Source organism: Zootoca vivipara, chromosome 1 (assembly GCF_965207765.1).
Source record: "Zootoca vivipara chromosome 1, rZooViv2.hap1.1, whole genome shotgun sequence".
Classification (NCBI taxonomy): Eukaryota; Metazoa; Chordata; class Lepidosauria; order Squamata; family Lacertidae; genus Zootoca; species Zootoca vivipara.
Genome location: NC_142582.1, coordinates 19,727,111 through 19,740,343, shown reverse-complemented (window position 1 = coordinate 19,740,343; position 13,233 = coordinate 19,727,111). Strand labels below are relative to the sequence as shown.

General features: G+C 41.1%; 1 protein-coding gene across 2 annotated transcripts in view; it reads left to right on the top strand.

Annotated features, from left to right (window-relative positions):
- The window catches only part of CHN1 (chimerin 1), a 90,917-nt gene that overhangs the window by 50,983 nt on the left and 26,701 nt on the right, over window positions 1–13,233 (top strand). For both annotated transcript variants that reach the window (XM_035134957.3, XM_088660232.1), the window contains one exon: window positions 9,240–9,317. In XM_035134957.3, the coding sequence (XP_034990848.1) occupies window positions 9,240–9,317 (78 nt within the window). The remainder of the gene's footprint in view (window positions 1–9,239; window positions 9,318–13,233) is intronic.

Below are 13,233 nucleotides of genomic sequence, written 5' to 3'. Positions count from 1 at the left end.
GCAGAATTGGATTAAATTTAGAAACATGTCTGCTCCTTCTTAGGATTTTAATCTTGCCAAATTTCAGAAGGCTGACTAGAGTGGCTTCCACAAGACCAGCCTTTACAGTTTTGTGATGGGTAAACAAGGAATTATTTAATCCATCCTGGTGTTTTATGGGCAATCGATCTGAAAATATATCAGACACAAGGGCAGTTCCCTCTTAGGTACCGCAAGTAACCTGCCAGATTGCAGACAGACTGGTTCAGTGCTGTTTTGTGCTTGGCACTTTTTAAAGTTTATGTGGGAGCCAGGAGAGAGAACTAAAAGGGCTTCACTTTCCTTCCCCAAAGCTCTGGGATTGGAAGAGTTTGGGTGATATCATTCCCTTGGATTACAAGGCTGGCCTGTCAGTCACAATGGAGCTCTCCTTCTCCCCATAGATGGTAAGCTTCAGACATTAGTTTCATGTTTAGCAGACATTGTCTGTAACATTTTTGGCATCCAGAGAACTGAGTGAGGCTATTCCTGCTTCAAGGAATAGGGACTCCTTGTACTTACCCCACTTTGGCCGACAAACAGAATCCATCCATTGCACTGCTTCGGCTTGTGATTCATTATTCATCTAAAGCCGTGGTTCCCATTGTGGGGCACACGTCCCACAGGGGGGGCAATTTGATTTTTAAGGGGGGCAATTCGAGAATGAGTTATTAACAGTGAATGGCCTTTTAGGCTTCCTCCACATGAATAGGAGTTGATTTTTTGAATAATAAGAATTATATGTCACGGGGGGAGGGGCGGATCAGGATTTTAGAGATGCTTAGGTGGGGAACCACTGATCTAAAGCCATTAACATCCCGCTATACCCCTATATGTTGCTGACAACACAGAACCTAGCTTCATGGTGACAGGAATATTAATGCAACAGTCTAAATATTATTTAAAAATTCCTTCCAGCAGCACCTTAAAGACCAGCTATCTGAAAAAGTGTGCATGCACACGAAAGCTCATACCAAAATAAAAAACTTAGTTGGTCTTTAAGGTGCTGCTGGAAGGATTTTTTTCCCCCGACTACGTCAGACCAACACGGCTACCTACCTGTAACTAGTCTAAATATTAAATACAGAAGGGGCTGTTTTGACTTTTGTGGATTTTGATTAGTGTAGTTTTTAAAAAATTATTATTATTGAAGCTGGACACTTATTTGTTCCTAGGCTTTTTAGTTTTTGGCATTGTGGCCTTTGGTACAATCCTGATAAACTTTTTTTTTTTTTAAACTCTCCGGAAATAGCATGACTATTTGCTGTGCATATATACTTAAAATGTTACTGAAGAGCACTGTGGTTCCTGGTGCTCTAGAAGGATATTTCAAACTCTTCCCCCCCATATTAAAATGATTATGATAACCAAAACCATGAAAAAGTTATTATAAATAAAAATACAGCTCTGAAATGAAACAGAAGATCGTTACAAATATACAATATATATTGTACCTTCTCATCCTTTTGTTGCTATCATTCAAAAATAATAAATTCCATTAGTAACGCCTTTCTAAAGAATCCCTAGCAATGACACAGTTGGGTTTTGCCAAAGAAAGTACAGTATATGCACTGTGGGGGTTGCAAGCGTGTGTGTGTGTATTCTGGCCTATATGAATGGCAATTTGCAAGCCTGTTCTTGTAGTAGTACATTCATTGCTGGTAGTATTTGACGATATATGGTCAAATAAAATAAAATAACATCATTTTATTATACAGCCACAGACCCAGAACAATGTATGCTCAATTAGCCATATACCGTTGTTGTAAGGCAATGACTGGACAAAACAAATAGAAAGCAAAGGAAAATAATACTTAACACAAAGCCACAGGAGGGAAGAGCAGCACAGTGATTTAGCCTCTGATATACGTTGAATAGTATGGGGATACATCAGCCATAGGTAACCTGTCAAATCTCCTTAGCAGCTAGTTATTTTCATCCTTGCAGTGAGTAAGTAATGAGAATATGTGAGAGTCTGCCCACACATTACATTGGCCCCCCACATTGTCTCAGGATTATTGCAGGGCGGAAAGGATCATCCGCAGAAACAGTTTCACCCGTATGGATCATGAGTCTACGACGTGACTGTCTCTTATTAATAGATCATGCAATTCCTTGCTGCACTCAGGAACTAGAGGCAAATTTGTGAAGAATAACCCTGACATTACTGAGAGACGTTGATCTAACTTTTGAAGGCAATTGTGGACTTTGTCTCATTGTCCTGTTGCTATTTATAAAAAGAACGATTGGGCAAAATCCTTCATTTCACCGTGTGATTTCTTGCCAATTTGAGGTATTGTTTCAAAGGAATAGCTATTGGCAAGGCTAGGTCATGTCATTGTAGGATGAAGATGATAGTTTAGCGACTCAATTTCACACAACGCTGAGAATGGATGCTTCTAAAGTGCTTTTACCTGGGGGGGGGGCTATCTCTAGCTTAAAATGCTAAGTAGCTTTGTGAACTCACTAGAACGGCAGTGGCTCAACAGCACAATCATTTTAACAAAGTACAAGTGTAATCTTTCACTGAATGACTTTAGCAAAATTTATATCATTGTGGTTTGCAGTTATTTTCCAGTAGACAAAGTGTTAAATTATTTGGGCAGAGATTTTAGTTAGTGATAGGTGAATGGCCACTTTGAAACACTTTGGCTAGTCTGCAGTTTTCATTTACAGTTTCTGAACAGCTAGTTTGGATAACTTGCATCCAATTAAATCTGCAACAAATGATGTTTGTAGTAGCAAAATACACCAAATTCCTTCAGAGCTGAATCAGCTACATGAACTGAAGAACTGCAAAATTAATACGTCAGATAAGATTTTTAACTTTCACATCCATGAGGATCTAGTGAAACTCAAAAGGTCATTCACATGCCTATGGAGACAACAAAATATTATGGCTGGAGGTATGATGTTTTCACAGAAAGGGCTGATGTATTGCTTGCTGGACATCCACAAAATTGTATGTATGAGAATTAAGAATCGTATGAGTAAATATATATTAGTGTTGAGATATATCACTGTGGCATTTCTGGGCTTTCTGAAAATTCACGAAGATTGTCTTAAACTTGCAGTTTTACTTAACAGCAGCTGGATTTCAAAAACCCATTTTGAATTAAAAGATTGATTTTCTAGAATGGCTTTTGGCCAAGGTTGAATTGCTATGCAGATTCCTGTACAAACCACTAACTACTGCACCTGACTAGATGCAACTATTTTGTAGGCCCATAAGCATCTCTCCCATTTCCCTTTCCCAGTGCAGCTAGGGAGCAGCACCCTGATTGAGAGTCTATAGTTCCCACAAAAAAGGGCACCCCATTTAACATTTACACATATACCAGTGTTCTCCCCATGCTCTTTATTTTGTTGGAGTTCCTAAGTCCACATGATATCACTGGCTTATATTATTATTATTATTTATTAAATTTCTATACCGCCCTATACCCGCAGGTCTGAGGGTGGCTACAACAGAAAATCACAATATAAAAACACAAAATACACAATAGAAATAGAAACAACCCAATAAATTATAGCTCTGAACAGCTATAAAGTCATCTTATTTTGCATTCATCCCAAACCCTGTTCACACCTTGTAACCTAACTCCCAGGCACGTCAATTGTTTTCTAGACCAACTTCAAGAGAGTTTGTAAACATAAGTTGAGAATGCAATTGAATACCAATATGTCTCATCAGGGAATCAAGGAGTACACGTGAAGCAATTGACCACACACATTTTACTAACAACAACAACAACAATTCAGTTTGTATAATACCCTTTATCAAAAGATCCTGGGGCAGTGTACAACATTAAGAAAACATGTTATGGAGCATCAATACTAAAAGCATAATAAACAGCATAATATGAAAAAAAAAATCATCATCACAACAGTGTAATAAGGTTTGGTGGCATTCAGGCAATACTTTGCCCTGCTATATCTTGTCCATAGGCAATTCAGCTGTGTAGGATTAGACCATATATTAAAATATAAATTGTAGCCCAGTGGCTTTCTCCAGGAAAATTTTGTTCTGAATATACAGCATTTGAATAGGTATTCAGTATTCTCATACAAAACAAGTTGAATCCTATATTGGTTGGGGTGTGTTATTTGCTTGGGTAATATATAACTGCATAAATAATGAGCATGATTTAGGTGTGGGTGATTTCTAAGTCTGCATGACTGTTTTTGGTGGGGTTTTTTGGGGGGGGGGGTTTAAAATCCCGCCGATGATCAAGGTAGCACTAATTTATGTAAGCTCTGTAACAGTGTTCCATAGGTTTCTGTAGCAGAAAGTCACATGAGAATGAAAATTCATTAGTTTAAAACCACCTTTTCTGATTAAAATCTCTTTTTCATAATCATAGCAGTGAAAGGGTGACCTTTTCCTGTCAGGTAGTTTTTGTTCTGCTTTTTATTGGCGTTCTCTAGATTTAATTTTCCGGGATCCAGAAATCATTTTCTGCTAATGTGACCCTAAAGTGTAATTGAAAATAAATCAGGTTTTAATAAATATAGGGGGAAAGGGAAACTGACAACTAGGAAATAAGCACGTCAAAATATAAACATGCTCTTTGCCATGGGAGGAAAGAAAAATATCAAAATGATTTATGTTAATACTTACAATTATTTATGATGTTTCAAGGATCTTGGAAGGTGCAGTCTTAATTATATAAGTGCAAAGTTGGTGGCCTGCTTATTTCTACTGGACTGGAAAATACTTCATTTTCTTAGACAGTCAATGCAGCTTCAGGGAACCAGTGAAATCAATGGAGTTATGTTACTTGTTCCTATTAATTCCACTGGGTCTACTTTTGAGTATAACTTACTTGGATACAACCCATTGCATTACCACTGTAAACAAAGCCATGCCTTATTCTCTACGAGTGACTTTTTCAATCCCCTTGCCTTAGAAATAGATCCATAGGGACAGCTGCTTGATGGAAGTTTGTAGCACAAGTGGCATTTTAAAATTTTATCTTATGTGGAGATCATGATCAATATCAGGTTTATTTCATAGCTATTCCACCACCACCAATTTTGGCAGAAATAGCTTGTCCTGTCAGCCATTTTTTTCTTGTGACCAAATATTCCCCAGTCAGGTGTGAAATGAAACCTCTTCACTAGGGCTACAAGATATAATAAGTTATTTAAAATGAAATAAAGCATGCATTGATTAACAAGGCAGTAGATTTAAAAAGAGAAAACTACTGTTTTAATACAAGTAACTATCAAAGCCCCAGATAGCAAACGTTCTCTTAAAAAAAATCCCCCAACTCTCATGCAGATGCCTTTCTAAGAGAATTCTTGCCACAACACATCTGCATTGTCTCAAAGCTAACACCTAATATAAACTGCCATATGTCCGGAATTTCCCAGACTTAGCCAGGATTCATCCTTCAAAAATAGTGTTCGGGTGGGGTTTTCAAAAATCAGTAAAAATGTCCAGGAAAACCCAGGCATATGGCAGCTTATATCGGAAGTGTTGATACTTTGGCGAATTTCCTTGGGAAAGAATAGCTTTAAAACAAGCTCAACAACTTTTGTGTCTGGATCTTCACTTTTTGAAATATGGCAGCCCTATCTAAGATTTATTCAATCCCAAATTAACCACAGTACAAAATCTGTGCACCACACATGAAATGAGAGTGGCTCATGTATACTTCAAGTCACTGCTTTTCTTAAAGAATAATGGGGAAGTAATGAATGGGAAAGACTTGGACTCCTTCTTCCCAAGTATTTTGCTATGAACAGTTGAGATGTAAAAATTGCCATTCTCAGCTGATAGAGGCTGTGTGCGTTTTGCATTCAGGTATCAATTACTAAGTACAAAATGCAAAGTAGCCTCGAAAATTGGATACAACATACAATGAGTTTAACAAACTTGAAAGTGCATTCCAGTAGTGGGGGAGGAAAAATTAAATGCTTCTAGTTTATTGTTCACCTGAATGCTTCCCCACGTGTTAATCATGCCACCCCTTCCTTTATAAATATATGGTAGCTGTAGCATTAAATTCGAGAGCATGTTACATGCACTTGGCAGGTACATTCACAGAGGTATAAAAATCAGGCCCAGTCAATTTCATTTATTATTTATCATTTATTAAATTTGTATACCACTCTTCAGCTGTAAATCTTGCAGCAGCCCACAGCATACAATATAAAAACCCCCACACAAAATGCATAAGAAAAACAAGAACAAAAACATTGAATTGCATTTGCCAATCTACTGCCCATTTGCCCAGTTTTGAGACAGTGATTAGGAGCTCCTGGCAATTCCTTTCTGTTTCAACCTCCCTTTACATTTTTGGTATCTTCAAGCCCTCACTGCTCATTCTAATTCTTGATCCATCAGTAGAGAGAGAAATATCCACTTATTCCTGCTTTCTAGTTCCTGTTTCTTAACCAGTTACTGATTCACATGAGAACCTTTTCTCTTACTTACTTCCTCCATCCTTGCTAAGTTTCTGGTGAGCCACTCTCAGCCTGTGGCATCTTGACTTTCACACACAGAAATACCACATTCCACACCTGGGAAGAGGGACTCAGAAGGTGAGCTCCCTTTCCAAAATGTTGGACCCTTCCAGAACATGAAAACTAAGCCAAAGGATGGCTGCTTTGTCCAGTTTGCCGGGCCTACCGTGTTTCCCCTTTTTTAAGACACTGTCTTATAACTTTTTTGCCTCAAAAAAACACAGGGTGGCTTACTTTCGGTGGGATGTATTATTTTTTATTACTGGTACGGTTTTTACGGCTCAGGGTGCTGCTGGGCTGTCTTGAGTGGTTGGCGCTGCAGCAGCCACTGGTTCCGGGTGGTGGGGCGGCAGGCATCCTTGGCCGGGCCAGGCGGAGGCCACTGCAGGGCGCTCCAAGCTCCTTGGCCGGGCCAGGCAAGGAAGAAGCAGTGAGCCCAGCGGTGGCGGCAAGCATGGAAGCAGCAGGGATGGCGGTGGACGAGAAGGCGGAGTGCGGGGATGCAGCCAGCAAGGCGGGAGCGTGATCAGCTGTTAAGCGGAGCTCTTGGAGCGCCGCTTCACAGCTGATCGCGCTCCTGCAGTGCTGGCCGCATGGAGTAACTCTGTGAGTGGAGGTGCCTGTGGGGGTTGGTTTCCGCGGCGTGGAAGTATGGCTTATTTTGGGGGTATGTCTTATATTTCTCAAATGCTTAAAAACCCTGCCATGGCTTACTTTATGACTACGTATTAAAAAAGGGGAAACAGGGTATCAAAGCAACCTCCAGCACTCATGGTAGTTTGATCATCTCTCTCTCTCTCTCTCTCTCTCTCTATATATATATATATGTATGTATGTATGTATATGTGTAAACTGACCATGTCCGTTAGTATCCATGTTTCACCAAAATCGCTTGACCAATTGCATTCAAATTTTGACACAATGCCGCATGCGAATATGAGAGCGACCCTGTACCGTTTTCAAAGACAGATGTCACACCTGTGCCAGGTAAAAACCCCAAAACCCCGTGTTTCAAAACACACCACTCAGACGAAAATGCATGCTGGGGAAAGAACCAGGTTGCAAACCAGCGCCCTCTAGCGGCGCCTACACTGGTACTGCACCTATAAAAACTCCCCTCTCAACAGCACCTCGGCTCCCATTTATATACTAGGCCAAAGCCTTTACAGACTAGGCCGAATGGAGGTACTGACTCGCCTGGGTGGGGCTTGGAGGTGGGGCTTGAGGGGCACACAGTGGGGCCAGTCACAGGGATGAGCCGGGGGTGGGGGGAAGAGGGGGTGTGATACGTCATGGGTCGGGACAGGGTGGGGGGAATCACAGGGATAAGCCGGGGCGGGGGGAGGAGAGGGTGGGATACATCATGGGTCGGCACAGGGGGGGGGAAATCACATGGATGAGCCACAGCAACTTGGCAGGGCCAGCTAATTCTAGTATAATTCTTACAATCAGTTGCCACACTTCCATCACTTGCTGGAAAAGGACATTTGGGGCATCCAGCTCAACCACTAATCCCATTTCAGTACCATCGTCCCAACTCATTTGGATGCTGTGGGGAATCATTATACAAGATGTAAGATGTTGGTGAAGAGGAAAGCGATGGTGACAGCCTTTTACGAAAAAAAGGGACTGAGCAAAGTACACGACAAGTGCAAAAGAAAAGGCATTTTGTGTTACCGTGAAATTGTTGTAAAAAGGTAAAGGGAGGTGCGTGTGAGAATAGTCATGAGCAATAGGATTTGTGTTCATCTGTCTCAATGTAATATGCAGCTTTCCTTCCTTTCCTGCTTGCACTACATTTCCAGGCATTAAAACTGAAGAGCAATCTCCTTAGTTTTTAAATGGCAGAGATGCCATTTTGCAATGACTCATTCATCGCTCATTATCTTCCTGCTGATTTTTTTTTCCTTTTTTCTCTTGAGCCAGCAAGAAAGTCTCCTCTGGGAGGGGGATGAGTGAGCTTGAGCACCACGCTGCTTAAATTCTATCGCAGGCTCTTCGTTGGTTGCATGCCGTCTAACTCCAACCAGTCAGATTCATTGCTGCCGGCTAAAGCCCGCCCCCTCCTCCCTCTCCTTGCTAGACTGAGGTTAGCAGAGTGTCTGTTAACTGGAAACTGATTATATGCAGTATGTGAGCATCTTTTGATACAAAATGGTCATCAGTATGGTTGAATAGGGAAGAAAAGAGTCCAGAAAACTGCCTCTTCTGCATCCACTGCATAGCTTTCTAAATGGATGAAGACTTTCTGGGATTTCTTTTGTTAATAGGGACTCTGCTTTTGTTTACATTCAGACCCATAAGTTTTCAGGCTTGAATTAGAAAGCTTTAAAAAAAAAAAAGCCCTCAAGAGAGAAGAAACCACAGCAAAACCAGATTTTTCTTTTAAAGTAAGATAGTAATTGCATCAATGATGCCCTTCTTCAGCTCAGTTTAGGCTTCAGGGTAATAATGCTGCTTTTATTTTGCTTTTAACTCAAATTGAGATCTGTGCAAAGTTCTTGTTTTTATTTTATTTTTGGTGTTTGGGCTTTTTGGTTTTTTGGTTTCGGTTTTCGCCTGCCAGTTCTTCCAAAATGCCATCCAAAGAGTCTTGGTCAGGGCAAAAAGCTAATAGATCTGCCGTTCACAACTCCAAACAGGAGAGCCGTCAAAGAGATTTATTGATGGCAGCCTTGGGAATGCGGCTGGGCTTTCAAAAGTCATCTGTGACAATCTGGCAACCTCTTAAACTCTTTGCTTATTCGCAGCTGACATCACTTGTCAGAAGAGCAACTCTGAAAGAAAACGAACACATTCCAAAATATGAAAAGGTTCACAGTTTCAAGGTAAGGAGTTCAACTCTTTTATTATACCTATTCCTGGGCAGCTATTCCAGATTTGTTTGGGGCTGTTGGTTGGTTATTTGTTTGTCTGTGTGTTCCATTCTGAAGCTAGGCAAAAATCACCCTAGCAGTATCCCTTCAGTAAAGTAACATTGTGTATAGAATTAATTTGATTGATTCCTAATCTTAGCACGGTAGTTGGGTGTGTATGAACAAGTAAAAAACTCTAGGGAAATATTTTAGCTAAATTCTGGCTTTTAGTTCAGAGGTACATAAAGATTTTGTGTGAGAGAGACTTGATCTTTGATCAACGGATTTATTGATCTTATCTCTGTGCATTGTCATTAAGTAGTGTTAGATGCCAGAAGCATGCTTTTATTGCATCTGGGCAGAGCAGATGGTCTATATTTTCCTGCTTCCTAGCTCATTTCTCTCCCCCCCCCCACTCCTTCATTAATGAATTGACTGTGATGAAAAGAGCATGTTGTTACCATAGGGCTCTTAATGCCGGTGACTCTCAGAGACCCACATGGTTTTCTTATGTAGCTTCTGATTATTATTATTTTTTGATTATTACTATTTTAAAAAAAAACACACCATACAATTGTCTTCTTCACTATTTCTTGGGAACCCTTAAAATTATCTTCTTGAGATGTGTACACTGAGCTGATGATAGTTGTAGATAATTCATTACATCCCTCTGATTGAATGGGTGCTTTAATTAAGGTCTTGTAAACAGAATGAGGACTTACTCATTGCCTTATTCCAAAAGAACAGAAACTGGTAGACCGCAGTAGGTTTTATGTTAGAAAAGAGGTTGCCATTAGGGGTCAGGGTAAAAATTTGGCCCACACTCCTCCCGAAGTGAAATATCTGTATTCCTTGTTTTTGAAAGCAGTCAGTGCTCAGGTGCTCTGATCCAGTAATCAGTTTTAGGCATGAATGCTCCATTGCATATACAAAGCTCACTCTTTGGGAATGCATTGCACACATGTTCATCATGAATCAGAATACTTGTGTGCACACATCTGAATATACACAGAGCTCTGGACTGGAGACACATATGAAACCCGCTGTTGTGGTGCTTTATTGTAGTAAAGCCGAGCTGAAATCTAGAGAGCTAGTGGGACATAATGGTTTCAGAGAAGGAGCTACAGATTGGCAAGTTCCTGGTTCTCACGTCTGCTATGAACTCACTCGGTGGCTTCCAGACAAGCCACTCTCTCCCTATTTGCAATTGGGATGGTAATAATACCGACTCACAGCAGGTGGAGTCAGAATGGGGCCCTCCGGATGTTGTTGGACTCCATCAGCCCCAATCAGCGTGAGCAGTGGTCAGGGATGCTGAGAGTTGTAGTCCAGCAACTTCTTAAAAGGTAAAGGTAAAGTCATAGCTGCCAAGTCTCCCGTTTTTCGCGGGAAACCCCCGTATTTTAAACCGTTTCCTGCTGGCAGCTCGGATTGGAAAAAATCCCGTAAATCCCCCGGATTTCCTACCTGCCAGGGAGGCTCCATTTTGGGTCCTGGTGCCGCCCGATTTCCAGTGCCCATACATGGGTAGCGCGGCACCGGAAGTCGCTTCTATGCATGTCCAGACATGCGTAGAAGTGACTTCCGGTGCCGCGCCACTGCTGATCCCGCATTTTTCAGCAGGAGACTTGGCAACTATGGGTAAAGGACCCCTGACAGTTATGTCCAATCGTGGACGACTCTGGGGTTGCGGCGCTCATCTTGCTTTACTGGCCGAGGGAGCCGATGTTTGTCCGCAGGCAGTTTTTCCAGGTCATGTGGCCAGCATGACTAAGCCGCTTCTGGCAAAAGCAGAGCACAGAAACGCTGTTTACCTTCCCGTCAGAGCAGTACCTATTTATCTACTTGCACTTTGACGTGCTTTCGAACTGCTATGTTGGCAGGCCAGCAACTTCTAGGGGGCACCATATAGGCTAGCCCTGCCTTATGGATTCCAAACCCTTCATATATATGATGTGTTTTGAATACTTGGGATTGACTGTAAGTATGGAGTTCCCAGTTGGCTTTATATACATACCATATTTATGTATGCAGTGTGTAAGCAGGGCTTGCTGTCAGCACCAATCAGCTGCTAAGGAGCAATTGGGAGCACACAGTAGGGCTCCTGATTGTTCCTTTGCAGTCACATCTTTAGCTGACATCACACATGCTGTCAGGTATAGTGCAGGTGGACATGGTTTGGGTGAAAGGCCTTGCGTGAATTTCACCTTGGGTGAAATTAGGCCTCCCGCTGGAACTAATTTGGCTTGAAGGCCAAGGTTCTCCATCGCTGCTGTAAACCATAATTACGCTAAACTATGGTTTAAAGGTGAAAACACAGTGTGCTGCTGCACAGGTCTAAAATCATGGGCGCTTTGCTCTTTCCTCACTTCCAGGAGTTAATTCATGTTTTGGAATCTGAATCCAGGTTTGTGGTTTGTTTCTCCCTAAACAAACAAACAAACCACTGAGGAATGAAACTCTCCCAATTTTCTCCCGGTGTATGAGCAGGCTGTGCGCTTAACTTTAAACCCTAGTTTTGCTTAACCATGGTTTAAAGTGCCATTCAAATGCAATCACTGTATGTCATTTCGGGGGCGGGGGCGGGATTTAATTTGGGAATAATTACCTGCATATTGCTCCAGTTTTATTCAGGAGATTTCATTTCTTTTTATGTCCCCTTGTGCTATACAGTCCTCTCCAAACCTGTAATTTGAGTCCTATGCCCAGTTGCATCTAGTCTGGATTACGGTAATATAAAGTATGCACAACATAAGTTAAGATTGGTGCCAGATTTTATTAATTTCACGCTTCAGTCCTCAAAGCAAGCCCTGATACTGTCCCATTTGCTTCAGAGGAATACATTGCAGCATGAAAGCTATAAGAATGTCCTTATCTCTGTTAATATATTTGTCAGTTTCCAGAAAACATTTATATTGCAAGTGGGAAGAGCACCCAAATCCATTTTGCTAAAACAGCGGTTTGCTAGTTTACCCTGAATTTAAGTCCAGAAAACCTTCCTAGTGCCTCTGTTGAGCCTTCAATCATTTTACATTATATTTAAATGCATATTATACCTTGTCCTTTAGCTTCTTGGTCTGGCTTATAACATTTGAAACAGTTGTGTGTTTTTTAATGGTTAGAAATGTATTTAAATGGGAGAGGAGAAACATATTGCAAGGAAGAAGAAAAAAGAAGCGTATCCTTGGCAACCAAGCAGCCTGCACTTGAAAAATAAAAATAAAGAGGAGTTTGAAGGATACTGCCTTTGGCAGATCTTCAGGGGAATGATGGGGAACAGGAGTACAGGATACCTCCCTTTGTGCCCTCCCCCATCACACTTGATACACAGGAGGCATTATCAAAAGACTGCCATAGGTTAACTGCAGAGATTATGATTGCTAATAGATGAAAAGGCAGTCCCTAAGGTTTGGTGCTTAAGAATGCAGTCAACTTGCCCCCAGGGTATCAAAAAAAATTTTTTTTAAAGCAGGCAGTGAATTAAAAGCAAATAGCAAGGGGAATTTTGAACATAAATAAATAAAACCAGGAGATGTCCCCTTAAATAATGCAAATTTTCCATGCCATTCTGAAAACATAAACCTAATTTATATTAAATTAGATTCCTTGACAAAGTGGATAAAACAACAATGTTTAAACAAAGTGATTGGATTCTCCCATTTAGAAGCATTGAACCTCAGGATTTAATGATCATCTATGATGGGTGTGATTCAGTACATAGCTGTGGGACTCAAGTGGGCGTGGCTAGTGGGCACACCAGACACTGAAAAGATATGATCTGGTTTAACTATAATGGCCCTTCTCCGTGACAAACTAGAAAAAGTTGTGTGAGAGTGCAGAGAAGTTCTTAACTTGTGGAATTGCAACTCCTGCACTTGCTAGGTTGGGA